Raw genomic sequence first — 26,894 nt, 5'->3', positions numbered from 1 at the left:
ACAAAATCAAGTGTGGGGACTAAATAAACATAAGTCATTGTGATTATGTAAATAAATATATTAATGGTTCTTTTTTTATTGTTGTTGTATCACACTCGTTTTCGTATGGATATATTGTTTGTCAGCACAGTGTCAAACCACTTTGAATTGTTTTTAAAATGCAACATAAAAACAGCTACAGCTGAGGCAGAGGTGCAAAACACCTGGTTTTGCAGGACGGTGGGTGGGTGTGGGTTAGTGGGTGTGGAAAGTCTCCCCACTGATCTGCAGGGTATAAGAGGTGAAGTGGAAACTCCTCCTCTGCTCTGAGCAGCAGTCACAGTCGAGCTCTTCAGTTGAAATAGTCCTGTGTGTGTTGATGTGTGTGTTTGAGGTGATGGCTCTGTTCATGGACTCTGACTTTTCTTTAATCAAGCAAGAGCAGCAGGGAGACGTGATACATTTCAAAGATTTGAAAGGGTTGTTTGGAGAACGGGATCACTGCAAAGGTAATATAACAATAATAATAATAATAATATTTGGTATTTGTGCTCAATTCATTAACTCAAGTCTTACCTTAATTAAAAATGTACAATGAACATCTCAACAGATTAATGATCTATTAATTAATTGATAATATGATGTGATTTTAAATTTTAAATGAATGAACCAGAAGGTCAACTGCAAAAATGACAACTCATCTCATAAAAAGATGAGCTGTCATGTGTATGTACATACATGTACATACATTTTTGTCTGTTAGATTAAAAAAAAGAGAGAGAAAAAAAGAGTGATAAAAAAATTGCTTGTTTTTTTATGTCTGATGAATGCAAACTCCATTTTCTGGTCTTTGATTTTACTCATGTTGTGTTAAATGCCCCTAAAATGCATTTACTGTATTTGTTTCTTCTATTCTATTTTGTTGCCGCACTTTCTTATTGTGTCTGTTTAAAAATGATTTATATTGCATTTATATATGTATTTTCACATTAATATATAATATATACATATATAGAAATGTGTTTTTTAAAAGGCTGGTATGTTTTGATGTTCGACACTTTTAGATTAAAAAAAATATACCAAATCAATTATTCGTAAACTAAATTGTTATTGTTAAATGGAAAACATCCTCAACAAATGATCCACTTTCCTCGATTTCAACATTTGAATTTCATTCATTAAGAACGTCTTAGATTTGACCGTATGTGACTGAGATTGTGAGTGTGGTGTGTGGTTTCAGTGGAGGACGTGTGCACTGAGAGCGCAGCGTCGTCTCCAGATCCCAACAACAGAGCCACAGGCTCCACAGACGCTCAGAGGAAGAGGAAGAGGACCATCTTCAGCCGAGCGCAGCTGTCAGAGCTGGAGCAGGCCTTCGCCGTCACTCCATACCCAGACATCACACTGAGGGAGCGGCTGGCTGCACACACACACCTGCCTGAGAGCAAGATTCAGGTGAATATATACCAAGCTCTGATTGTAACTGATTGTATTTTTTACAACATTGTGACAGGTCAATATTCTCCATTATCACATTACAGGGTACAAGCTAAGAAGAAACAACATCATGTGTTCTAAAGCAGCTGTGTTTTAAGATTCTTAAGGGAACACAGGCAAATGTTATAATACTACATAAAGGAGGTAGAAAAGTTGGTGCTTCGATAAAAGTAATTATATTTGCATTCATCAGACATAAATATATATATATATATATATATACACATATGCATATAGCATCTACAGCATAGGAAACCATATCAATAAACAAATATAAAAACATTACAAACCAAGGCTTCTAAAATTTGGGCAAAGTTTCATGAGTTTTAATGGTTTTATTTTAATGTCCAGTTTCTACTTTGTGACCTGTTGAGAGTTAATGGTTTCAAACTATGGTTTCCTGTTTTCTTCAATAGAACATGACGTCAGTTTTTGTAAATTGTGTTCTCGTTGCAATGCTGCACGGCACATGTGAGTGGACACCTGTGTGAATTTACGGTTCAGTCAAAGTCTCAAAGCTGAAAATATTACGTCCACTTTTTATATACATTCAATGAGTTAATGTAAGAAAAAGGTGATATTGGCAAAGCAGCAGACCACAGTCTGCTATATATTTTCACTGAGCTCAGATTTAGATTTGAAGTGGTGCTGCTGCACAGTCCAGGTTGAGTATCATGAATATAATATTGGGTGTAATTCATACGATCTGGATATTAAAACACCGATTTCCTCAGGTGTGGTTCCAAAACAGACGAGCCAGAAGTATCAAGACCTGTCGATTCTCCAGGTCCACCAAGCTTGTCTTGGGAGGTAGAGTGACCACCACAGAGTCCTCTCCGACTCCAACTTTCTCCACTCAAACCACACTGCAAGACATCTTCAGGCAGGAGCAGAGCCACCACTCCGAGGATGTTTCGCAACTCTACTCCGACTGGATCCAAATCTACAACAACCCTGTATCGACACCTCTGTCCTCCTCATCTCTCCACCAGCAGCTCACACCAGGCTCCTGCAAGGCTTCACAGGCTCGTCCCTGGGAGGAGGAGGAGGAGCAGCAGCAGCAGCACCACCGGCAACAGCAGCAGCATATGGGGCCAGCACTCCCAGGTTTTTCATTTCCCCAGCCCATCAGCAGGCAGACTCACCACTCTGCCCTGCCGCGGCCATATCAGGCTTTCAAGAGCTTCAAGCCTCAGAGCATGGTACCAGTAGGGCCTCATCAGGCAATGTATGGAGGCAACACTGGAGGTGGAGGACATACCTCTGTGGACCAGGTCGTCCCTTCTCACCCACAGCAGATGTACTGGGAGGTGAGTCAGGGGCAAGGACATCACCACCACCACCACCATCCTCACCCACAGATAGGAGCGCAGACCTCCATGGGCTACATCTCAGACCTAATCTACAACGCTGCCATTGTCACCAACTTCCTTGAATTCTGATGACCATGTATGGTGCGGAATATTATAGAACTTTTACATTTTGTAGTCACAGCGGCCACTCCTTGTTTTACAAAGTATGTGTTTTAGTCTGTCCTATGTTTGATAAAAAAAAAAAAAACAACAACCCTGCAGTACTGTTGTGAATATGTTGTTCATGGTTCTTCTTTGTCAATGTGTTTTTGTTTGTTTGTTGCATGAATTAGGGAATAAAAATATTTTTTTCCTCCAACGCCACAAGTTCAATTTGTAATTTTTGCTCCTGAAACCAAACCACGCTTTCTTGGATTATTGAGCTTTCAATATTTGTAACGATTAATCTGGAAATTTTCTGATGATGCGCAACTGTTTGACAGGATGGAAATGAAAATAGGAGACAAAAATGACCAGAACTGCCCTGCAGTTTTAGCTATAGTTGGTTCCCTCTCAGCATTATCACTGTTATCACCCATTAAAGACAGCTGTTTTGTTTGTTTCCACAGTAATAAATTGACATTACTGCAACTTTATATTGGAATACTTCATACTCTATGCTAGGCAGTATGGCTAAAAGTAATATACTGATATACTGATATATATTATATAGATATAATTTGAAGCTACATTGCAGGTATATGAAAATACATGCTTACAAATTGTAAAACCGTGATATCTATGACCATTAACTGTGTTTTCATATCATATCTGTTGTTATTTAGGCTTCATTAAAAAAAAAAAAAAAATACAAATAAAATAAAATAAAATGTTACATTCATTAGCTTAGATATTTTAACAATTTATCAATTAGGCTACTTTTAGCTAACTATTTTAGTCAGTTACAACTGATTGATACTTTAAGGTCACTAATTATATATGCGGTTAGCTCCTCGCCATTTGTCCAACATTGTATCTATTTTTCATTATTATCTTTATCCAATATTCCAGTGTTTATACATTAGCCAAAAGTGTGTAGGTCTATTTGAATTGTTCATTAGCATGCTAGCTTTAGGCTTCGTACTACTAACATGCAATAATACATTTATTTTCAAAGTTTTCGTAGTCGTAGTAGTAGTAAATAAAAAACATAATTGCATGTTAGACAGAAAGTACAGTATTTTAGCTTGCCGTTTGAATTTGGAATGGGTAAAAATGATTGGCTAAATGCTAATTGGCTAATGAACAATTCTAATACAAACATTTGTTTACAGTTTCGGATCCTAACCCCCATATTACACACCTCTTGAAATAGATTTTTTTACATATAACATTATAATTGCAGTACAAAGTGGTGTTTCATTGTAATAAACAGACATTAACAGTCTATAATTTATATTATCTGAAAAGTTATGTTTTTCCTAAAAAGAGCCACAGGAGTTGTTCCCGTCTGGTGTTTTATAATCAGTACATCAGTGTTTAATAGAATCCATCATATTTCACTGTGTTAATGTCATAGATGTCTCACAGATGCCCGTTCTTGTTTTCCTGCTCTAAGCTGAACCGTGACATGTTTAATGCTGCGACCCTGCAAGTATTATCCTTCAAAACATCCTGATTAAAATGATTCCTTGTGGTTAAGGCAGATACCATGACAGGAATAATTATTTTCCAAGTCAAAATATATTTTTTTCATATCTCCCTGTCCTCTTAAGTATCAGCTGGGTTAGACAATAATAAAAAGAAAAAAGAAAAAAATAAGAACAAAATTAAAGCCTGAGCTCAGAGTCTATCAGCTTACTGGCTCTGCAATTCTGCCTGGATTTAAGTTTTGAAATATTACATGAGAAATATAATACAGAGGCAAATATGACAGACAGTAGCACCCACTATCCGTCCAGCACTGGACAGAGATCCCTGCATATCACAGTAAGCTTTAATACCAAATAATCTTTCAATAAACCTTTAATCCGGGTGTCAAATCTCAGATCTTCGGACGATACTTTTATTTTGTATTCCAGATGTAGTTTCATCTTTTAATCCTAACACTGATATGACAGAACTTGACAAGAGGAGGATGGGGTAGTTTACAAAAAAATATGAAGTCATAGCTGGAGAGGAGATCAGAGAAAAGCGATCATTCGTGTCAAACTGTAATTGTGAAATGTGAATGTGTTATTGTTCTGGGGTCTGTTATCACGACTGTTGCTGTTGTTTTGTTTGTGTTGGTGGTCTATAGTTCACTTCAAATCTGAGCACTGATCACTACAGTGAGGTCAGCAGATACATCTGTCAGGTGGAAATGGGTAATGAAATCATTTATTTAGCAATAAATAACTTCATGAAGGGTCACATGATGGCATAGTGGCTAGCATTGCAAAAAAAAGACCCAGGTTTGTGACCTGCATGTTTTCCATGTGGGGGTGAATGGTTGGTCGCTGTGTGTTTACCCTGCAACGACCTGTCCAGGGTGTCCCCCTCCTTTCGCCCTGCGTCAGCTGAGATTGACTCCAGCCACACTCGTGGAGGATAAAGCGATAGGCCGATGATTAAATGATTATTATTTACTGATGTCACATATGACAGGCTATTTACAGGAGCTGAAATGTGGACAACAAGCAAAACACAGCAAAAGCAGCCTGAAAAACAACTGTCCAACAGACATTTTCGGTTTCACCTCATGGTCTTCATCAGGGATGTTTGTCAAACTAATGCCCCCAAGACCATGGACAAAACATATTTATTAAACAACATAAAATGCACAAGTATGAGTACAAGTGAAGCTCATGGCATTTAATACACTAACTTACTAACCCTAGAAGTAGACCAATACATTGTCCCAATATTAGCCATCTTTTAATTATCCGCATTAGCTGATTATCATTTATGAATCAGCCAATTGTGAGAAATGACATATTTTTGCTCTCAGAAACTTGATAAATGTTACTATGTCACTTAAAGGACATACTACTTTTTTCGTTTCTATTACTTGTTTCATGTATTTAGTTTAGTGCAGTCATTGCTGATTATTGTGTCAGAATATGCAACTACACTTCAAAAAGCCTGAACTATGACTTGTCTACGTAAATGTAGTCATTATTTGAAAATATATTCTGTTTTAATACAACATTGTGCACATACTAGAGCTGCAATGATTATTCAATTATTAATCAATTCAATTGTCAACTATTTTGATCAATTAAATGGTTGACGAGGGTCCGAGTTTCTTATATGTGAATATTTTCCGGTTTATTTGCTCAATATAATTATATATATCTTGGTTTGTGGACAAACATTTGGCAAACACTGACGCGTGTTCTGACAAAGAAGAAACGGGTTAATCAAGAAAATAATTGACGGATTCATCAATTATGAAAATATTAATTAGTTGCACACCTACTGCATTATTCAGAGTAGATGTGAAGTCGACTTACTCCACAAGGGAATATAAACTGCATCTTAAAGCTCTTCAGTTAGCACTGATGATTTTATTAGAAACAAAATACAGTTATAACTTATATGTGAGAATCATAATAAAATTAAAACCAAAAGAGGAGAGAGAGAAACAAAAGATTGCACTTTCAGGACAAATATGAAAAGAAATAAATAAGAAACCTGATTCATATGTAGATTTGAAGTGGAATGTCACATTAAGCAGAAATGTCAAAGTAAGCATGTCACAGAAAAGGTATTTTGTCTCTCACAAATAAAAGACAAAAGTTTTTTTTACATTGAAGTAAAATATCTGGTCTGAAGCAGTAGCATTGGCAGCGTTGCAGATATTCAGCTTTAACAAATTGATAATCTCGGCTGGTTTTGCTTTAAAAAGTCCCTTCTTTGTTGTGCATGGCTGCTATGGTTCCCCGAGTTCTCCCTCCATGGTCCGGACCAGGACGTACAGCTCAGCAAGACCGACTACAGAGGCAGCAATCACAGCTGATATCACTCTCTGCAAAACAAGTACCAGGAGAAAACACACAAAAAGAGTCAATGTTAGGTAACAAAGGCAACTTTAAGTGAACTAAGTTAAGGTGTTAGTGTGGCTGTATGAATGCTGTCTCATGGTGAGATGAAGAAGCAAACGTAATCTTAGGACATCATAGACTTAAGCAGGAGTAGACTTCATTAGGTCAGTCTTTTATTAATTGGCAAACATTCTGTTTATTCTGGTGGTTCTACTCGCAGCCATGTTTTTAGTGAGCTGGTACATGGCATAAGGGGTGAGCAGATTATGTGTAAATACCTTATATAACCACACTTGCACTGCAACTTTAGGTGATGTATGCTAAAGTGAATCAATACTACATACTTATTTTTACTGCCTGTAATATAAACACATAATATAAACAAATCCAAATTGTACAGAGTGGTTGTTTTGAAGTGTTAAATGATGTTGTAACAAAAATCAATACCTTTAAGATGCATACTATTATATGGGTGGAGAAGATTACATGTCTGTGGTATTGGATTGCTCTGGACGGAGCGGTGTGTTCCAAATAAAGTGGCATAAGATTAGACGTTGTCTTACCGCTGTAGTCTCAGTGAACAGGTACTGACTGCCCATGTATGAACAGGCAAAAGCTGCAATCACAGTGACCAGGAAATTGAATACAGTCACCACCACTGCCTTGACCGATCTCACTGCAGAGAGAAAGATAAATGTTTGAATGGTTTGTATTTATGCCACACTGCTCTAGTTTTTCACGACCTCTCACAAAGCTCTAGCCATTCACGCATTAGTACATACATCACAGATATCAGGGCTGGTTTGCAATCAGACGTTTTTAAGTTCGATGGATAGGGGGAGCGGAACGGAGAGAAGCGGCGTGTGCCGTTACTTTCTTAAGAAGTAACAAGTAAACACTACTTTTTAAAAGTAAATTCCCCAACTCTGTTTGGAATTCAGCATCTTGCCCAAGGACTGTATGAGCTGGGGATCAAACATGACCATTCTGAGCCACAGATGTACAGATTTCGATTTCAGTCACTGTTTAGACAGTAAAGGAAATCAGCTGATGTGAGTGAGACATGTGACTAACCTTCACGTCCAAAATCAGCTAATGTTCCACTTCTGTTGATTTCCTGATGACAAAGAAAAAATGTAATTCAATTAGAAATTAGTCACATTATGCATTATCGTTTGCTCTCTCTTGCTTAATGACTCGACATTTGCTCTGCGTAGGCCTAGTTTACGTACAACAAGCAATGCAGGGCATGCAGCAGAAGGTGGTGTTGTAACAAACAAGGAAGACATTTACCTAAATATCAATCTAACTTATTTCTTGCCCAAAATTCAAGCACTTTCAGTGAGTGCGTTTACATGCACACTAAAACAAAAAAAAGATTACTGGCAATGATCGGGTAACCGTTTAAGGTGTATACATGTCTCTAAGAAATCAGATTATTGACAAAAACCTAGGTGAGTTAAACAGGTTTTTCAAAAACCGATAACGGCATTATTTAATATCGGTTTATTCCGTTTACATGAACACTTGAATAACCAGATAACTACAAAAACCCGATAATAATCTTTTTTTTAGTGTGCATGTAAACGCACTCAATGATCCATGTCTATTTAAAAAAAAACAAAAACAAAAAAACCTCAAGGGTTTAAAGGACCCCTGATATATAATATAATGATAAAGTGGTAGAAAATGGATGGATGGAGATTTACCTGTGTGTTGACATTGCGTGTGATCCTACTGTATTCCTCATTGGCCAGTTTGGCTTTGATCTTCTCCAAACGTGCGACCAGCTCAGGGTTCTGCATTAAAAGAGAGACTAGATTTGTTTAATTAAATTAAAAAAAACCTTTTTCCTGGAGACCGATATGCCATTTTGCTCTTGTGTAATACAAGTTATACAGTTAAAGTTGACAAAAAAAAAGTGGAGTAAATGCAATTAGAGTAAGAGGTAGAGCTTGAGAACTAATTATTTTCTAATTGATTCAAAAACCTGAAAGGTTTGATTTTTGAGAATGAATGAATGAATCCACAAACCCTGGGAGGCTTCACAACCTCAGGAAGGTGCAATGAGCTGTCCTCCAACAACTCATGCAGGTAGAAAGGATGATCTAGAGAAAAACAAACAAAATCATGATGAATAGAAAATATGACAATACAGCATAAATGATTTAACTCTGGCTTTACACAGCTTTAAAGGTGCATTTTATTACATTACAGGGATATTACCTTATTTGTTTAGTTATTTATATCAATGTTTATGTTGCACTTGGGGGTGAAAGCAACACCCACATTTACCCTTAACCTCCAACATTTTTATATTAATGTTCTTAAATATAACATATTTAAACATTTAAAGAAGACAAAGCTGCCAGAATTGCAAATTAACTACAAGGCATGGTGATTTAGTCACCTATCCTGTAAGTATTTAGAATTATAGTGCAATAATTACACAGTACAATACAGTACAAATAGTCACTATACACATAAATGTGTCAGCTGCTTCATTTTACTTTGCTCTTGAAGGCTGTTCTTGAGTTTCCTGGCTGTAGTGAAGGACAAAGTTGACGGTTGTGGCTTTTGAACAATCTCCTCCAGTTCTTCTCTCAGTCTTTGCGGCAGAGACGAGTCTGTTTTTTCCAGTAACTCAGTCACTTTGTCTCTGAACTGATTCCCAACGACAAACGATGAGGCCATGGTTTAAACAGAGATGACTGGACAGTCCGACTGTTTCAGATTACGCTGTAAATAAACACCTGTCAGGTCTTTTCCTCTGTAATTCAAAGCGTGTCATAAAAATATACTATGAATTATATAAGTTAAACACCAAATAACATAAGGGGGAATGTAACAGTAGCTAAGAGCAGAAATATAAAACCAAGTAAGCCGCCATGTTGTTTACCTTGTGACACGATGACGTAGCCGTTCACGTGACTAACAGTGTGATATTTTTTATGTGGATTTAACTGCAAATTTGTTTAAATTGACAATCTTTAAAACATATTTATAGTCAATGGGTATTCGTGCCATTACGTATTTTGATATCAAAATAAATATCAAAATTAAATGTTTCTCGTCGCACGTTTTGGTGCCTTCACTGTCCATGTATAATGTCGTAAAACCAAGCGTCGAAGACGTTAAGAGTTGGATGATTGTGTGAAAATCAAATTGAAACGTTCAAGAAAATTAATTTGGGATCAGTAATAACTCACGTTTTGTCATCATAACACAAAATACTTGAATAAAAATACAACCGCACTATAATCATAATAATGATGAAAGTCATTCATGGAATACATCTCAAGTTATTGTACCATTCACATATATGCATGTAATAGTAGATCTAAAATGAAAAGCATTGCCTACAAATTGAGGTGGTCGTTTGTTCATTATTTCGTGCTCGAATTACGACGTTCCTGCCTTCCCCTGAAAGCAGCATCCGTGAAGAACAGGCGTGTATGTGAACGTGCCATGGTGCCAGAGTTGGAAAGATGGCGGCTTCTGCGTTCCGCCGAGGTTTGCTGAATACTGTCACTTCATACAACAGGAAACACTCACACAGAATACTGAGTATCGCAGACACCAGTCGCAGCTTTCAGGCGCACAGACAGCGGCTACAATGCCGGGCCTGCGGCCTGACCGGCGGGGTTCAGCTGATGAGATTCATGTCGTCACGGTAAGGGACGCAGCCAGTGTCCTGTCCTCCTCTGTCAATGCTAAAATGCTAAAGACTTTAGCTTAACTACTTGCTCTCCAAAATGACAGCTCAGTTACTGGTCCCATTTAACAGAGTGGACAGACGCCTCAAAATGGAGCCTCTGTTTTGAAAATGATGTTTAAACATGACCCGACATCCTGCAGCATGAGTTGAGAGTAGTACAGTTGTCCTCTGCTGCACAGCTAACTAGCAAGGCACCCGGCCAGCATGGGTTGTATAACGCCTGGTGTCTCCTCCAGTCTTACCTTGCTGAATCAGCATATGTTAACAGTTAAAACTCACAGTGGATAATTAGTCTGTATTACTTTTAATATGCGTGGACAATTAATGCAAAAATCTGTGTATTTACCAACACCAATTTAAGTCTAAGCTGCACACAACGGTGTCACGATGAAAACATTGGAGAAATATGCCTTATCACAGGATATATGATTTAATGTTGGAGAACTGCATTTATTATCCTGTACAACGTTGAAATTAACGTTTCTTTCTTGGTTATCTTGAATAAAATTACTGCAATCATTGTAAAAAAAAAATAAAAAATTAGCCAACATGTAACCATACATTTTTGACAGAATCTTAAATAACACTATTTTAGCCCTTCAGATCTTGATGCAGGCTACTTGTTGTAGTCGAGGCTTGAAAAACACACTTCCAAGACTCAGACAGGCATGAATTTTCTCAGTACGAGTGGCAATCTTCTATAACCACACTTTAAACTAGACTTATCACTTTCGTCCTACTTGTTATTTATGTTAATTAAAAAAAAAATATATATATATATATTTACTCATTTGTACACTATAAATGTCTCTGGAATCATAATACACCATATGATAGCTTTCTTCATTGTATAATCTAAGGGAATAGGGACAGGAAACAATTATGTTACATTTTCAGTGAGCACAAGCTCATCATGAATATAACAACTCTGACTGCCCTTCACATACCATGACCAAGCGTTTTGTTTGCCTGTCACCCTGGACATGTGGTTGAGCTTATAGACTTAGTGCTATCATTAGTAACACACACCAGTCATATTGACTGTGCACACTGCCAGTGATGGTGTAAAATCTAATTGTTCAAGATTTTATGCCATTTCTTGTATTGTTGTGCAGTTGTTGCATTGTACATCAGTCATACACTCCACAGGTTCACACCAGTAGCAGCAACTTGGAAGACTGAATAACATTAATTTGTTGTACAAAGAAAACAAGTGGGGTTTCTTTTTCACGCTCAACCAGAAAAAGGTGATCAGAGAAATTAGGTCAGAGAACAACAGAAAGAAGTGATGCAGAGTGTAGCTGAAGTAAGCCGAATGTAGCCTCTGTGAGACAGGGACAAGAGAATGTATGGGCTACAGGGGCCCTACAGCACGAGTGATTCAGCCCTACCTTGTATCACTATCGGCAGTTGACTATTGACAGGTTACTGGATTATGAAAAGAATCGTTGGTAGCAGCCCTGTTTGTAACCTTGTTTTGGGATAACCTATATATTGTTCTATTCCCAGGCCTAGTGTGTACTAGCAGCTGTTGTCTGAATCAAGGTCCAGGCAGGGTTTGCAGTTTCAATGGTTTGTCTATATTTAGATCTGATTCATTTTGTTTACACACTGTATTGACATTCGTCAGATTCTAGCAGACTTGGGAAGGAACAAAACAGTTTAACATCTACTGCAGCCAGGTGGTGTGCTGTAGCAGTGGCATTTGTTTGAATGTTTGGTTTTATACACAATGTTGTCTCCCAGACATCATGGGAATGAAGTGGCTCAATAACAAAATAAAATGAACACAATTGAAAGGTATTTACTGTATGTAATGCCTGTAAGCTCTATAATGAGCATTTACCACGAATGCTTTAATCTCCTACTATTGCTGCTAGTTTTGGTATTTGTGATTATTCACTGTGAATGCACTTTTGGCCTTTAACTGACTATATTGAAAGAACCAACTCCATTACGATATATGATATTTGATTCAATGTAAGAAAAGATAGATTTATGTTGTGTATTTTAAGTCACAAAAAAGTCAACTGTATAATGGTTACTGAGTGATGAATAGGACAACATTTTGTACCACATTTTCTTGTCCAATACAATCTTGACCAATGTCCAATGCCTATAATTAGTCTTTTTTTTTTAATTGAATTTGAAATAAAACAGCTGATCAGTGTCATCTGTTCTGATCTATTTACCACTTAGCCTTAACTGAGCTATGCTCTATGTGCTTAGTGAAGCAAGCAAGTGATCCACTACCAATACTGACGATTGAATCAGCTCATCGCTACTGAAAACAAAGGCCAAATGAATACAAGTATGCCAATGCAAACCGTTCTTTCTTTGATATTTTATGATCTTTTTTTTTTAGAGACAAAATGTATCCATTACTTGCTGCTGCTAATTAAATGTTAATTAACTATGACTGTAGTTGCATTTGTTTACCAAAAATAGGTGCTTAAAACTGATTTCTCAGTAACTTGGAAAACACAATAATAGCTTTTACTGCAGTCTTTTTGGATCAGAGTAGATGCAATTGCTTTTTGTGGCCTTTTGCCCTTAAATGTCAGGACTCTGTTTTTAAGCATTTTTCTCTTAATAATATCAGGTTAGGCACTAGGCAGTGATTATTTTTGCAGCCTTGATATGAAATAACCTGAAACCAACTTACTGTGTAATATTAAATCCCTCTGTCCATATATCCACCTCATTAATCCCCACTCTTCATCTCTGTTGTGAAGATTAGCTCTGCGAGGTGCACAGAAGTATGCATGTTATTTATTTGAAGTGACCAGCTGTTGTTGTCATTGGTAAGATATGAACTGTAAATGTGTGTGTGTTGTTGTGAGGATATAGAGATTAGGTCGAATGGTATGTCAGGGCAGCATAGGACAAGTGTAGATATTTTATTCAATCTCGTCAAAGTTGTGATTGAGATTACGACTGAAAAGAAGAGAGAGGCGGCACTGGGGCTATAGGATTTTCCCTCCCATGCAGATGAATGTCAATCGTCTGTAGGAGGGAAACTCCTGAAGCCTCTTTTCTTCACAACTGTGCGACTCCTGATGTTTGTCCATATATGATGTTGTTATGATAATATACACATCTATATTTTATTGTGGTGATATCCTTTTCATAGCTGAAGTTGTTGACACACACACACACACACACACACATACACACACACACACACACACACACACACACACACACACACACACACACACACACACACACACACACACACACACACACACACACACTCTTGTAAGATGCATCCATAGTAACATTTGCGCCCATCAACCGCACTACCTCAGTTGTATTGAGTATTTTTTTTTTTAAAACGGTAAAAAATAAAAAAAAAAGATAAAGCAGCTACCCACATTCACTTCCTGATCAGTTCTCTTATCGATTATTAGCCATGAAAAAAAACCCATTATATGAACAAGTGCTCATAGAGACAGACCTTCGTAGGCTTCAGTGTGTCATGGTGTTGCCTGTTTTTGCTAGGAACAGGCCTGAAGGGAAGATTTTGGAAACAGTAGGAATGTTTGAGGCTGTGAAGCAACATGGAAAATATGAAACGGGACAAGTAAGACACACACACACACTCACATTTAAATATCTATAATGTGTATTAAGTATATACTTGTTTTTGAATTTGTTTTCATGGTTATACTTCCACAGTGCAGTCTGTTTTTCAATTGTGATAATAAATCAGTAACTTTGTCCACATTTGTATGATCCCGTCAAGTGATGGTAATCCCATCTAACTTATGCTTTATTAAACCTCCTACATAAATAATCTCACATGGACTTATCCTTAGTCTCCTTGTTGTTGTGCTGTCCTCAGCTCTTTCTCCACAGTGTGTTTGGCTACAGAGGCATCGTCCTGTTTCCCTGGCATGCCCGACTCTATGACAGAGATATTACTCCTCCTATGTCTGACAGGTAAAAAAACCAAAAAACACTTCTGGCCCCAGAATGCACCAACATGCCCTTATTTGCTTGGTATTTGTTTTGGATTGTCGAATTTAAATCCCATTGTTTCCATCTTTGCTTGTCTCCTTCAGCAAACCTGATCCCTCAGGAGCCCACGGTTCCAAGGAGGTGAAGGGAAAGACTCACACTTACTACCAGGTCTTGATTGATACCAGGGACTGCCCACACATAGTAAGTTTTTTTGTAGCATTTTCCTGTAGCCACAGTCTCTTCCTTACATGACAAACATGACTTAACTTTTTTTGAGTTTGAGTTGAATTTTTTTTTTTTATTATTCTTTAGGGACAAGAACTAACAAACATTTATTGGAAACATGTAATAGCTCCTTTACATTGTCTCAGTGTTCGCCCTACATAAACACAGTGAAAAATTACCTTGGTTATATTGATATTAAAGAATGTTATTTATGGAGAGATATATTGGGATTGGCCCAGATCTTATTTCAGTGTAAAAGTGTGGGCTGTTTTCTTGTGTCCGTCACCAGTTGTGTGACTGTTGCTGTGTGTTGTTTTTTGTGTTAGTCTCAGAGGTCTCAGACAGAAGCAGTAACATTTCTGGCCAACCATGACGACAGCAGAGCCCTGTACGCCATCCCAGGTATGTAACGGTGTACACACCAGTCTATATGCACAGACTGCGTTTGACCCATCTTACTGTATATGATTGGGCAGTTGTTGCATGTTTTGAGCTGTTGGTATGGAAACAAATTCTGATACAGAGCTGAAACATTTGTCTGGGTGGAGATTTAATATTAGTTTTCATAAACGGATGAATAAACAGTTGTCGTACAGATTTTATAACGGTGTGTCTGTGTTTCTTCCTTTCAGGCCTGGACTATGTGAGCCATGAAGACATCCTGCCCTATAACTCCACGGAGCAGGTCCCCATCCAGCATGAGCTGTTTGAGCGTTTCCTCATGCACAACCCTGCCAAATGTAAATACCCCAACACAGTTTTTATTTCAGTCTTCATTAGTGTCACCATTCTCAAAATCCTTGATCTGATTTGATTTTTGATTTTAAGGTCGAATTTTTTTCTCATCTAGCACAGATGGGTCTGCCATTGGTCTGCCTTTTTTTTTTTAGTCTAGGATCATTGGGTTTACGTCATAACTCATTTGATTATTTGAATTCCCATTTTGATTGTCTACATGGTGGCATAACTGGGATAATGTCTATCATTTGTCTGCAATGTGCCACACTAAGGACTTATTGTCCAATTTAAATCATTTATGGATGTGAAATCCAGGTTTTTCCTCAGGAGAAGCTAATGTGTAGTCGTGCTACAATGGCTACAACCACAACACTGTGTTTTCTCTCTTTCACGTCTACAGGGCATCACAAGGTGGTCGTGGTTAAATCCTCGGTTCCACCTTTGCTTTTGAATGTCGAGATTTTGATGTCATTTCGCTCGTTGTTCAAATTATAATTGAGATCGTGACACCCCTAGTCTTCATACAAACTAATTTTGCTTACTTCAGTAATTATACATTAACACATACAGTACGTTTACATGACATAAGTAAAAGTGTAATTATTGTGTTAGTTGAACTGTAACCAAACTTTAAAAAACATGTGTAAACATGAAGGTCATACAGGAACTCTGCTAAATTGACTTTTTCAAAGTTGGCCTAACACACCCAGATGATATGATTGGTCGTGTTACACAGTTCCTGTTCCTGGGTTTTGGCCCAGAAATGAAAGAAGAAGTCATTATAGAGAAAAAGAAAACATCAGTGAGAAGCCTTTCGTAAATATATGTGTGTGTGTGTGCATGTGTTTTTTTGTGTGTGTGTAGCTCCTCCATTCGCAGCCAGAGACACTCTGAAGGCTTGGCAGGAGAAAAACCACCCGTGGTTGGAGCTCTCAGATGTTCACAGGGAGACCACTGAGAACATCAGAGTCACCGTCATCCCCTTCTACATGGGCATGAGGGTATGTGAATCAAAATGTGCTCCTATTTTATCAACTTTAAGCTGAATTCCTCTTGAGCTTTTATCATTTTATTAAAAACAATATAGAATTTTGGGGAGAAATTGAAATGGGTAAAATATTATATAATTTGTTATTTTCCATAAAGGAGGTATTTACAAGCAAAATTATATAATTTTAACAGAAAACATTAAAATGTTTCTGTAGTACTTATTGGACATCCTGATCCACGTTTTTAGCCCTGATATTGATCTCTAAAAGTGATATTAATATTATTTAAAAGTTGATTAAATAGTCTGTGAATGTGACACATTAAGACCCCCTATTCCAGTGCACTTAAGCTTTTTCTGATCATGTTCCTAAAAGGCTGCCAAGTTCTGCATCGGTGGTATATGAGTCTGCCAGCTAAATCATTAGCTCACAGCTGTTTGATAATGTTTTCCCTGATATCTTTTCAGTAACTAATCAAAATACTTTGTTGTTCCCAGGAGGCGCAGAATTCCCATGTTTACTGGGTGAGTGGAATATATATATATTTTTTTCAAAAGTCTAATTATATCCGCGAGAAATGCGAATATTATGGAATCGGTCTCGCGCGTCCGCAGATTTTAGCCGTTAACGCGATAACTGGAAAGGCGTTTGAGATTAAATTTTCTTATTTTTTTTATGGGTCACATACCCCCTGTAGATGATCCCTATTGATTTTGAGCAGTCTACCATTATTATTAATTAATTAATTAAATAATTAATTAAATAATTAATGATATAAAAAACATATTTTGCCTATATCTCCCAAAGTATTGCAGGTATTGGCTTCGAATTTTGCATGGGCATCACATACCACCCGAGAATTATCCCTATCTTTGTAGCTTTATTATTAATTAGCAAATTAATTAATTTATAATGCTAAAAACACATGTTCGGCTTTATCTTCCAGACTGATGGAGATATTGCCTTCAAATTTTGTACAATGATTCATGTAACAACTGTCTACAAGTACAATCATTATTACTTTGGCTATGATTGGTAATAGTTACAGAATAAGTTAACTGGTTAACTTATTAGTGAACACAGAAAAAATAGTTAATGCATTTTTTCTTTATTATTGAGCTCATTTGGACACATTGAGGATATCATGGGTTTATTTAGCACTTATTCATAATATTTATTACGTTATAATATACATTTATTAATTATCATATAAAAAATAGTTAAGCCTCCATTTCTTTATTAATGCATTGAATGGAAAGTTTGAACATATTGTATACTTTTTCATGAAATTGAATAAACATAGTGTATGCTTTTTCATGACATTTGGACACTTTGAAGATATGGCAGATGTGGTTAGCATTTTAATATTCATAATATTTAACAAGGTATAATAGGTTAACTAGTTTTATTAAAAACTAGAGAGAAATTTATGAGTTCAGGTATTCTGTGTTCAATATCGAGTTTATATGGATACTTTGAACATGTATAAAGTGTAGTCAGCATTATATCATAATATTTAACAGTTATTTTGTTGAATTTATTAATAATTAATTAAAACAGTTAGTGGCAGGTGCGAGTGCGTATACTTTGGGTATATTGGAAAGTTAAGGATTGGACAAGTTCGCGGATATACCCCTTGCTGTCGGCCCCCAACAGCGTAGGCTAGTTTAAATATAAACACTGTATAATGTACATATGAGATTATAATCCTTTCCTGTGCTCGCAGACCATAGAGTATAAACGTGTTTGTGTGTGTTTTCTGCCATCAGTGGAGATACTGTATCCGTCTGGAGAACATGGGCAGCGAGGTGGTTCAGCTGAGAGAGAGGCACTGGAGGATCTTCAGCCTGTCAGGGACCCTGGAGACGGTTCGAGGGCGAGGAGTTGTGGGCAGGGTCAGTGCACGCACACACACGCACACACACGCACACACACGCACACACACGCACACACACGCACACACACGCACACACACGCACACACACGCACACACGCACGATGCAACATGCAGTATTTAATTACCTTTCTTTTATATTTTTGCAACCCACCATGTCTTTACTGTCTCATGTCTCAAATTCTCCATAGTACAAGTGTTGAGGATGGTGCGTAGTTGCTAAACCACTTGGCAAGAATGACTGCTTTAATTGACCTTGTTCACTTGTCCTTGCCTGACACAACAACACACCAGCTGTTGTTCGCCTTTGGCACAAACTTGCTTGATCTATGGCGTACTGCCATTTTTTTTTACTTTTTCCTCTCTATTCTGACGAGAAATGGTCACATAATGATATCACATACCTACATTTAATTAAATTTCAAATAGTCAAGACAAAGAAGATACTAAACACAGATTTAGGTATTAACTTGGGTCTATTTAATTTTATGAACAGCGTGAAGCTGACTTTTTTTTTTTTTTTTAGATACCCTGGTATATTGTATTATTGCACAACAAGCAACATCAATCAACAAATAATCCACATGCGCAAAGCCAGCATACCCACAGTCCAAATAAAATAAACTTTGACCTTTTATTGATGTTATGCCTGCTGAAACAATGTCGTCTTCAAACGTACAGATTCCACCAGTTGATCACATGGTCAGTGTCTTGCACAACGAAGATATCAACAACCAATACAATCCAAACACCCTCAGCACAGACTGTAATAATCTAAACATCTCCAATTCAAATGTCATGTTGTGGGATGTTTATTTTTTTCCGTAATGGTAGCAGAATACTTATCGTTGCTGGCGTTTACAGATCAGTAATTTAAAAGATGTGAAACGACTGTATCTGACTGATATCAGTCGGTGATTAGTTGTGATATTGTTGTGATATGAATTTAAACACATGTGTTTTTTGTTTGTATGTCATAACAGGAGCCAGTTTTATCCAAAGAGCAGCCAGCCTTTCAGTACAGCAGCCACGTGTCTTTACAAGCCCCCAGTGGTCATATGTGGTGAGTTTGCTCATGTAAACATCAGCTCCCCCATATGCTGCATGTTCTACTGTTGTTTATTTTATTTATTGTAAAATGTGTCTTGATTTACTTTAACTGCTGCTCCTGTCGTGTCCCATTTGCTGAGTGCATCCTCTGTTGTGTTATGATCAGGGGCACGTTTCGTATTGAGAGGACTGATGGTTCCCACTTTGACGTTCGCATTCCTCCTTTCTCCTTGGAGAGCAACAAGGACGACAAAGCACCCCCTGCTGGCTACACGTTCTAACTGCGAGTAATCGCCTCCCACCAATGAACACACCTGGGTGGTCTTCGCTTGCTCTCCCTCTACAACATTGCCTCAGCCTTCAGTGCAAGGCTAGCGTTAGTCAGGGTGTGCAAAGGGAACACATAGCATTTTCTAGCTCATCCAGTGCAGGCCCACTTTGCCCATTTTTTTTTAACCGTCTGAGCACCCAACAGCAGTTTGTCATTGATAAAATCACAGATGATGTATTGAAATGCATTCACTGTGCATTGTTTTGAAGACACAGTGTATTGGAGGTATAGAGGCAAAGTTAATGTTGGAATCTTCATCCAGAGATATTTTATCTGATAATTACAGTGATGACATTGGCAGTTGGCCATATCATAATTTATAAGGAGAAATCCTACTGTGTCAAAAAAACAAGCCCTTTAATTTTTTTTTTTTTAGACTGTCCGTGAACTTGCCAACACATTCTGCTTTATTTGCATCATTTTTATTATGCAGAGAAACCTCAGCATAACAAATGCCCGCTGTGTGTGAGCAAACTGTGAAGGTGTTCAAGGAGTAACCAACAATCAACCCACTGCTATAGGTGGAACCCTCTTTTATTATAGTTGTTTTGTTGATGTATCCTCTTCTGTGGGAAACATTTGAACCACACAAATACAATAACTTAACACATGTTACACTTAATCCTTTCAATGTCTTTTTTCCTCCGGATTTTCAAGCATAATACTGTCCTGTTGCACCTATCCGCCTCTGTGGGGACAACTTTGGATGAGTCACAGTGTCTGTCTAACAGCACTGAAGCGCACCAGATGGAATTAGAAACTGGTTGACAATTATGAACCAACAGAAACGTGAATGTCACTGAATTCAGAGCTCCTCAGAGAAAAAAGAAATATAACTTATTACATATTTGAAGTGTCAGTATTTATCAGTGACACCTTTGGCAGTAGTTACAGCCTGAACTCTGTGTGAGAGATTTGTGAGTTTAAACTCAGTCCAATGCACTAAGTTAAATATGTCCATTTCAAACACTTGTCGTGTGTTTTGAAGCCGAGCATCTCTGTGCTGCCAGGCTTTATGCTGCATCTGCATTAGGGATGGGCATGATTATTCTCTTACTCGATTGATTCTAAAATGTTGATCAGTTAATATGACAATTGGTGAGTATTTTAAAGCGATATGTTACTAAGAGACTGATGAATCAATCTCTTTATTTTAGATTATTGTTTTGAAAACTAATTTGGTTCCTCTTATATTTAAGTCCTGTTTTCTTCATCTGAGCTTCTAAATTCATCCAGTCAGTCAGTAATTTGAAAGATGACAGTTAATTTACAAAATGAAGGAAGGCTGAATACTTCAAGGCCATGTGGTGTGTTCCTCTTTTTCAGGTAAAGAGGTGAGAGTTGGGTCTCCGTTGGTTTTGAAAAGTAAATGCTGCATAATTAAGTAAAGCAGTTGGCAGCCAGTGCCGTTGCTACCTTTACATCTTCCATCCTTGCTGTCTGTTGTTTGTAAAACAGCAAGGTGAAATGTTTTCGCTCTGTTCACATAAGCTTGAGGCTGACTTATTTTCTCCAAAGGTATGAGCCTTAATATTCTCACTGCTACAGAGAAAATAAATGAGATGGTTGAAAAACAACTGTAAATAGAGATGTAATTAAAGGCTAAACCAATAAAACTTCCTTTTGAAAAATACATGGGCATTTGTCAAAGTTTTTACTTGTACCTCCTTGGCTATAATGGCTCATATTCTGCTGTACGACACATTATTTAGTATAATCAAAGTTTGTGAAGGTCTGCTATTCTACTGTAACATCAGATTCAGTTTGGCTATCATGATTGTCAAAGGGGTGAACACATTACATTAAAATGTTGTTTTAATTATGGCTGCAACTAATGATTATTTCCTATTGATCAATCTGAAATGAGTTGTCCAAGTTGTTTATCCATGAAATGCATGGAACTTGAAAATGGTGACATTTGCAAATAAACCAAATGTGTTATGTTTACAGTCATAGAAACCACATAGAAACAATTGTCAAAATTGTTGGCGATTCCTTTTGTGATCAGGAGACCTAGTATTACTGTCACAGTTGATCAGTTTATATAATAATTAATAAAAACTCAAATTTTACAAGGAAAAAAAAGATTATTCTGGCATCAGAGTAAAACATTTCTTGTTACACACAAAAAACAACACATTTGATTTAATTGTAATAAAAAAAATCAGTGTGTTAAATCCATTGTATCCATTGGTGTGGCGGCATGAGCTTCTAATAGCCGTCACCAGGTGTCAGTGCAATCTTTTACATGATCACTCACACGTTTTATACGTCACTTGTGTCTGTGTTTACTTGTATTTGTGCCCTTATCAGGACCTTTCCTGGCATAAACACTGCCCTTGTCAGGACCCGTAGACCCGTTTTGGTCTCCTTATGGAGACCAAAACCTGGTCCCAATGAGGCAGAACCCAATTTCTGAGGAACTGGTTAAGTATGAGATTTGTATCTTTGGTGTCCAAATGAATGGAAGTCAGTGCTTTGTCCTAAGAAAAGCTTCACAAATATGTGTGTGTGTGTCTGTAATATGATCACATTATAATTCGAAGGGGGCTTGTTTATATCTTATATAAAATTATTTCATTTGGAATTTGTGGGCTTTTTCCAATATGGAACTAAAATAGATTTCGAAAAAATTTGAATTTGTAGATGCATCTCAAAATATGACTAGTGACAACACTAAATCAGACCGGAACATATTTTAAGATATATAATATTGAACCGCTATTTTTCAATTTACATGCAAGTACATTGCTAATTGTGTGTATGTGTGATGTAGGCAGTATGGACAGGGGCTCTAGAATTATTATTTTTTCTGAGTTTTATCCACAAAACTACTACTTACTTTTTTCAATTATAACACACATATATATGTATAGCACCTTTAAAAAGAAATTGGGATAACAGCAAGAGGAATACGAAAGCACACAAGCCACAAAAATCTCCAAATGTGGGAAAGGCAAAGTAGAGATGAAACCAAGAGGAAAAAGTGGAAGTAAGAGTGAATAAATAAATAGAGGGAGAGGATTTTGCAAGAATAGTTGTTTTTCACAAACATTCGAAAATAATTTTATAAAAAGCGTGATTTCCGAATGTACAAAAAGAGTATGTAGTGTTTTGAAATGGATGAGTCATCTTTAATAAGTTATATTTAGCTCTGCCAGTGAGCAGCACAACATGAAATTCGCGCGCATTCAAATGGAGATTGGTTCCGGACGTCACGTTTAAGAAACTGTGGAAACGTGCCCCTCCCTCTTCACCCGCCAGGAGGGGGCTCACGTGCACTCGCTGCGCGCGACCCTGAACAGAGGGCGCGATACATACTTCAGTCCCAGCAACATCGGAAGAAGAAGAAGAAGAAGAGAGAGCGATAGAGAGAAGGGAAACCACATGTCCGTGTGTCCGTCTGCTGCTGTCAGAGGCTCCGCAGCCTCCACACAGTCCCGAGGACAGAGGCAGCGCCGCCGGGATACACGAAGGCTTGTTTGTAGCAGGTTATAAATGACTTCTAGCAGCTGAGGAAGGACAGAGCAGAGCGAGGAGAGCGGAGAGAGGAGCAGACAGTTAGCTACAGGGACGTAAACATTGCCATGCCCTGCTTCATGCACCACGTCCCTCCATCCTCCTCCTCCTCCTCCTCCTCCTCCTCCCCCTGCTGCTCCTGCTGCTCTGGTCCAGGACAGAGGCATTAGTTTTGAGCAGAGGGAAAACACAACGCTGCTGTCGAAGGTAAATATTTTGGTGAAGTTGTGTTCGGGATAGTAGGCTGCTGCTCGTGCGGGCCACCGTCTCTCTCTCTCTCTCCCCCTTTCCCTCCTCCTCTTCTCTCTCTTCTCCCTGCATCCTGCATCATCCTGACTTTGCTGTGTCCCTGCTCTGCGGCCATGCTGCAGGCAACAGCCTCATTCTGCGACCTGTTCCCGACCTGAGCTTCACCTTCAGAGATTAACAAGTTCAACAAAGGCAGAAAAACAACTTTATTTTTTTATATGGGGATCATTTTGTTGTCTTCTTTGATGTGGTTGTGATTCCCCAGAATGCTTCCAAACCGCAGACCCTACACAGATGTGATCACCCCTGACATCTTAATGTGCAAAGTGTGTCAAACTTGCACCAAACCCACCTCTGCACGACTGTTAGGTGGGACCAGTCTCACTTTACTGCTGATTTGAACACAGCACCATCATGGGTGCTAAGCAGACCAAAGGCCAGGAGTCTGGAGGAGGAGCCAGTCCCCAGCACAGCTGGAGGCGCACGCCCACCAAGGAGCGTGGGGACATCCTGGCGTCCCTCATGCTGAAGTCTGGGGACAGGTTGAGCCGAGGCGGGACGCCACCACCGTACCAGAGACGCATCGGCATGATCCAGGAGATGATGCTGATGGCCAAGCAGGGCAAACAGGACGAAGCTACAGAGATGCTGAAGACACTCCGACAGGTAAACACCCTGTTTGTATATATGTCTGTGTGTGTGTGTGTGTTGAGTACAGTGGTCAACAGAGGCAAACACACTGCAACAACCCAAAGCACATGTGGAAGGAGAAAGGCTGCAGGTTGAAAAGTACAAACGAAAACAAAAACAAATGCAACGTGAGAAATGTGCTGCAAAAGAAAAGTGATACACACAAATCCCAAAATCTGCAGGAGAGAAAACACGCGAGGAGTAGTTGAGCAATAATACCATGTACTGTCTATTTTAGTTTTTCCTCTTTCGGTTTTAAAAGAAAAATCCTGTCCACACCATAGAAAGGATGGAAATGTGGACACAGTCCATTTACACCACATTCATGATTTGACACAGACATCACTGACAACCAGGCTTCTAATGGATGATTCACACTGGTTTCCACTCATCATGCTTTATTGTCTTATTTTCATCTAAATGGGAACATAATTTACAAAATTGGAGAAGAGCTGAAACTGGCACTTGAGGCCAATTACTCCTTTAGGAAAATGTTTCTCATTTTCTCATTTAAATTGAGTTCATTTTGCAACGAGCTACTCCTCCTGGTGGCTAACTGCTACATGCATTATCATTATAATTCCTGTAGGCTTCACTTGTCAACCATTGTCCATTTTTAAATATAGTCCATGGTCCACGTAGAAATCTTCGTCCACTTGAAAACATAAAAGAAAAAAAAGAAAAATACAGATGAAAGTACAAGTGAACAGGAGGCCATGCAACTGTTTACTGTAAAGCGTTGTCAGCCAATCAGAAAAGAGATAGACAAAATGTCACTACCTGTTGTGTTAGGCAAACAACAGTGGTGCACCATGAAAAATGAGCAGTGTCGGTGTGGAAGTTGAACAATTCTTTCAAATCACACTGTAAGACAAAGCAAAGAGTCCAATGTCGTTGCAGAACTCCACTCATGTAAACCCATGTGATGAGGTAGCACACTAATGTTTAGACATTGGCAGATAACAACAGTGAAAATCCTCCAAAATGCCCAGAATGTCTGTTTTCAGAGACCCACCCCGTAGAAAGTATTTAAAAAAATAGTGTGCTCCAGTTAGTTACCTTGGTGAAGTCAATCAGGAAGTAAGAGTATACTGAATAGCCTCCAGGGGGCGACTTCACTGGTTACAAAAATAACTGTTTTAATGGAAGTCTATGGGACAAACTTTGGAGTTACTGGTTTCAATTAAGGCTGCAGCTAATTTTTATTTTTATTATCAATTAATCTGTTGATTATTTTCTCGATTAATCGAGTTCTTGTTTGGTTTGTAAAATCTGTGAAATGTTTGAAAAACGTTGATCAGTGTTTACCAAACCTGGAAATGATGATGTTCTCCAATGTCTTGTTTTGTCCACAAACCAACATGATTGTTAATGATTTCGTTGTTACTGTATATGGAGCAAAGGAACCTGAAAATATTCCCATTTAAGAAGCATGTTTTAATTATTGGAAAAAAACACTCAAACGGATAAAAACAGCTGACAATTAATTCATTAGTAGTTTAAGGTTGCCTGTCAACAGAACGTGAATTTTCTAAGTTATGTTCATGTTTAGATGAAAATAGATGATAAAGTACAACACATATATGAGTGGACACCAGTGGGATTGACAGCTGATTTTGTCCAATAAGCGCGTGGTTGCAGGTGATGTTTGTGAGTTTAGGTTTGCAAAGGCCAAATTGCAAATCTAGGGGGTTGAAAACAGGAGCTCAGATTCTGGTGGTGGCTGGTCTGTGAAAAAGGGGAAGTTCATTTCAGGCCCAGTTATTTATACACAAATTCCCCCAGCTGAGTTTCCCTGGAAGTGACGATATTGCCGCATTCATCCAATCAGCGTCTCAGTCGCCACAGTAAAAACACTGTTATGTGCTGTCTCACAGAGATTAATTGAAGCTGAGCTTCCACTGGTTTTAACTCACTGTTTTTGTATGAGAAGAGAACCACGTCGGATGATCTGTGATAAACAGCTGATTCTGAAAGAAGTAGTCATGTAGTTGATCAAGTTCTCGTATTTACATTTCATTGGTAAAAGTTCACAACGGTACATACAGCTTTTGACCAATTATTGTAGGACATTTTAGAGGAATCTCCCTTGTTCCCTGACTGCCACTGTGGCACTTGCAAATATTTTAGTTCAGTGCAACAGAAGACTTAAAGGGATACTTCACTGATTTGAATGTGGCTTTGTATTGCTAGAATAGCAGTAGTATTTTTTAGAAAATGTGCTTCCCTCCCTCAGTTTTCCCTTATCCAAATGTGCCCTACTGTGAGTCAAATGATGCGTTTTGCATCACAGTAGGGCAAATATATTTTCAAGTCAGTGAAAAACTGAGGGAGGGAAGCACATTTTCTAAAAAATACTACTGCTATTCTAGCAATACAAAGCCACATTCAAATCGGTGAAGTATCCCTTTAACATTTTCCATCTTGCTTTTGTGTTTTGTTTTACTTATGTATTTACTCTGCAAAATTGAAAAATGAATTGTATTTTTTTTAATTACATTACATCATTACCATATCTACTTCATCCCTGCACAGCTGCATGAAACTGCCGTGACTTCGTTTTATATGCGACGCGCACAAACGAGTGACCTGTGACTTGTAAAGCAGTTGTTTTCAGTGTAACTGTATCATTAGAATCAGTTAATTAAAATGATACGTTCTGCACTTCCTGCATGACCGAAGCACAGACTGACATCTGACACGGTCACTGGACTGAAACACAATGGTAGGGC

At 38.1% G+C, this 26,894-nt stretch overlaps 4 protein-coding genes across 5 annotated transcripts in view; 3 read left to right on the top strand and 1 right to left on the bottom strand.

Moving 5' to 3' along the window:
* Positions 1-376: 376 nt before the first annotated feature.
* Positions 377-2,918, top strand: sebox (SEBOX homeobox; the record flags this gene model as incomplete). Its single annotated transcript, XM_083886867.1, has 3 exons — positions 377-488; positions 1,220-1,434; positions 2,211-2,918. The coding sequence occupies 3 exons, from the start codon at positions 377-379 to the stop codon at positions 2,916-2,918; spliced, it is 1,035 nt and encodes a 344-aa protein (XP_083742993.1).
* Positions 2,919-6,486: 3,568 nt separating this feature from the next.
* vma12 (vacuolar ATPase assembly factor VMA12) lies at positions 6,487-9,593 on the bottom strand. Its single transcript, XM_083886717.1, has 6 exons — positions 9,304-9,593; positions 8,828-8,901; positions 8,503-8,592; positions 7,868-7,910; positions 7,357-7,469; positions 6,487-6,777 (listed from the first exon to the last, which is right to left on the bottom strand). The coding sequence occupies exons 1-6, from the start codon at positions 9,485-9,487 to the stop codon at positions 6,682-6,684; spliced, it is 600 nt and encodes a 199-aa protein (XP_083742843.1). The 5' UTR covers positions 9,488-9,593; the 3' UTR covers positions 6,487-6,681.
* A 658-nt stretch (positions 9,594-10,251) lies between these two features.
* Positions 10,252-21,309, top strand: poldip2 (polymerase (DNA-directed), delta interacting protein 2). 2 transcript variants are annotated; one of them, XM_083886704.1, is made up of 11 exons: positions 10,252-10,466; positions 14,022-14,097; positions 14,359-14,456; positions 14,579-14,678; positions 15,029-15,104; positions 15,335-15,442; positions 16,305-16,441; positions 16,927-16,953; positions 18,199-18,324; positions 19,307-19,386; positions 19,540-21,309. In XM_083886704.1, the coding sequence occupies exons 1-11, from the start codon at positions 10,282-10,284 to the stop codon at positions 19,652-19,654; spliced, it is 1,128 nt and encodes a 375-aa protein (XP_083742830.1). In that variant the 5' UTR covers positions 10,252-10,281; the 3' UTR covers positions 19,655-21,309. The 2 variants fall into 2 exon arrangements, with proteins under 2 accessions (XP_083742830.1, XP_083742829.1); XM_083886703.1 differs by having other exon boundaries at positions 14,016-14,097.
* A 2,577-nt stretch (positions 21,310-23,886) lies between these two features.
* The window catches only part of lrrc75a (leucine rich repeat containing 75A), a gene marked incomplete at both ends in the record, with an annotated part of 51,539 nt that continues 48,531 nt past the window's right edge, over positions 23,887-26,894 (top strand). Inside the window, one exon of the mRNA XM_083886006.1 lies at positions 23,887-24,138. Coding sequence (XP_083742132.1) covers positions 23,887-24,138 — 252 coding nt within the window. The remainder of the gene's footprint in view (positions 24,139-26,894) is intronic.

The sequence above is a fragment of the Microchirus variegatus genome (genome assembly GCF_963457635.1).
Source record: "Microchirus variegatus genome assembly, chromosome: 3".
Classification (NCBI taxonomy): Eukaryota; Metazoa; Chordata; class Actinopteri; order Pleuronectiformes; family Soleidae; genus Microchirus; species Microchirus variegatus.
The sequence above is the reverse complement of the archived record's forward strand: the minus strand, read 5'-3'. Positions and strand labels throughout refer to the sequence as shown.